Source organism: Limulus polyphemus, unplaced genomic scaffold, assembly GCF_000517525.1.
Source record: "Limulus polyphemus unplaced genomic scaffold, Limulus_polyphemus-2.1.2 Scaffold9552, whole genome shotgun sequence".
NCBI classification, from domain to species: Eukaryota; Metazoa; Arthropoda; class Merostomata; order Xiphosura; family Limulidae; genus Limulus; species Limulus polyphemus.
In genome coordinates this window covers 7,762-9,128 of record NW_013675162.1, presented here as the reverse complement: position 1 = coordinate 9,128, position 1,367 = coordinate 7,762, and the positions used below count along the sequence as shown (strand labels likewise).

The following is a 1,367-nucleotide window of genomic DNA, read 5'->3' as shown; positions in this document are numbered from 1 at the left end:
TATATATATATATATATATATATATATATAAAAAATAGCATTTCAGATCTATCTTCTGTGGTATACAAAAGATCGATCTGAAATACTGTTCTTACACATATGAAATAGATTGAAATGTTAAACACCACAGTCGGGTAGATTATTAATAAGATGTATTATCATACCTAATTCAACAGAATGTGAAACATATATAGTTGTATTGAAAAGTGATTTATAAAGATAAGATCTGTGACTAAAAGTATTTAGAAAACTTGAATAAAATTAGGGAGAAGCGAATGCTACAATAACGTATACTAGTTTGTGTGTAAAGTTTACCTCATATTGATGGTTTCCTCTCACCATCAGGAAAGTTAGAGCCAGGAAAACAAACGTCCCTTTGTCCATCTCGTAAGTAATTTCTCGGGAAAACCACCAGACCTATGGTCGTCGTATTCTGTCTGCTCATTTATATACTCAACACTTAGTGGCTCAAGTCGTACAAGAAAAACTGCTCAGCCAATGATGGTCAACTATTCTGATGGTTCGGTCTTGTTGTTTAACCAGTCAGCGAAGTTGATTTATATTGCAGGACCATGTCATACTTTGCTACTTCCGATGGGTTTTGTACTTACTACGTCACCTGTGGAAGAGCCTTTTTACTAAAAATACTTCAGAATTAATTTTTTGAAGTTTTTGTTAAATATTCAATGTCAGAATGAAGCGATAACATAACAGTGGAAAAGTAACAGTGTTTGATGAGAGTCTAATGGAGGTAACTAATTATGTAGAAAAACCAAGGTATGTAATGTCATTGAAAACTTAAAGTTTCTCAGTTGATAATACAAACATTTCAAGGTGTATGTATACACTGGCTTGGATATTTCTGAAAACAACATAGGACATTTTCCTGTTGGAATAAGTTACGTAATTTCTATGTTTTTTTATTTAGTATTTATGGCAAAACTGCTGAGGTTATTTGCCGCTGTTCCTAATTGTGATCTACTGACCAGAGGTGAGGTAGCCAATAAGCAGCACACTATTACCACCCTCAGGCCACGCCAAAGGACTGACTGTCACTCTTATAACGCATCCACAGCTTCAAGTGCTGGGAATATTTTGTGATATCAACACGGATTCGAACCCGGCTCGCCAACTCCTAAATCCAAGACTCTACGACAGAGCTACACTGCACTATATTATGTCTATGTCCGAATATTTCGTTCTCTCTCTTAACACACACACACACACACACACACACACACACACACACACACACACACACACACACACACACACACACACTACTTAGTAGTAGTAGTAGTTAGTAGTACTACTACTACTACTACTACCTTAAACCTTTAACTTTTACTTTACCTTACTTTACCCTT

General features: G+C 35.6%; 1 protein-coding gene across 1 annotated transcript in view; it reads right to left on the bottom strand.

The window, feature by feature from the left end:
- The window catches only part of LOC111083447, a 5,079-nt gene extending 4,678 nt beyond the window's left edge, over positions 1–401 (bottom strand). Inside the window, exon 1 of the mRNA XM_022379969.1 lies at positions 316–401. Coding sequence (XP_022235677.1) covers positions 316–384 — 69 coding nt within the window. The 5' untranslated portion in view covers positions 385–401. The remainder of the gene's footprint in view (positions 1–315) is intronic.
- Between the last annotated feature and the right edge of the window lie 966 nt (positions 402–1,367).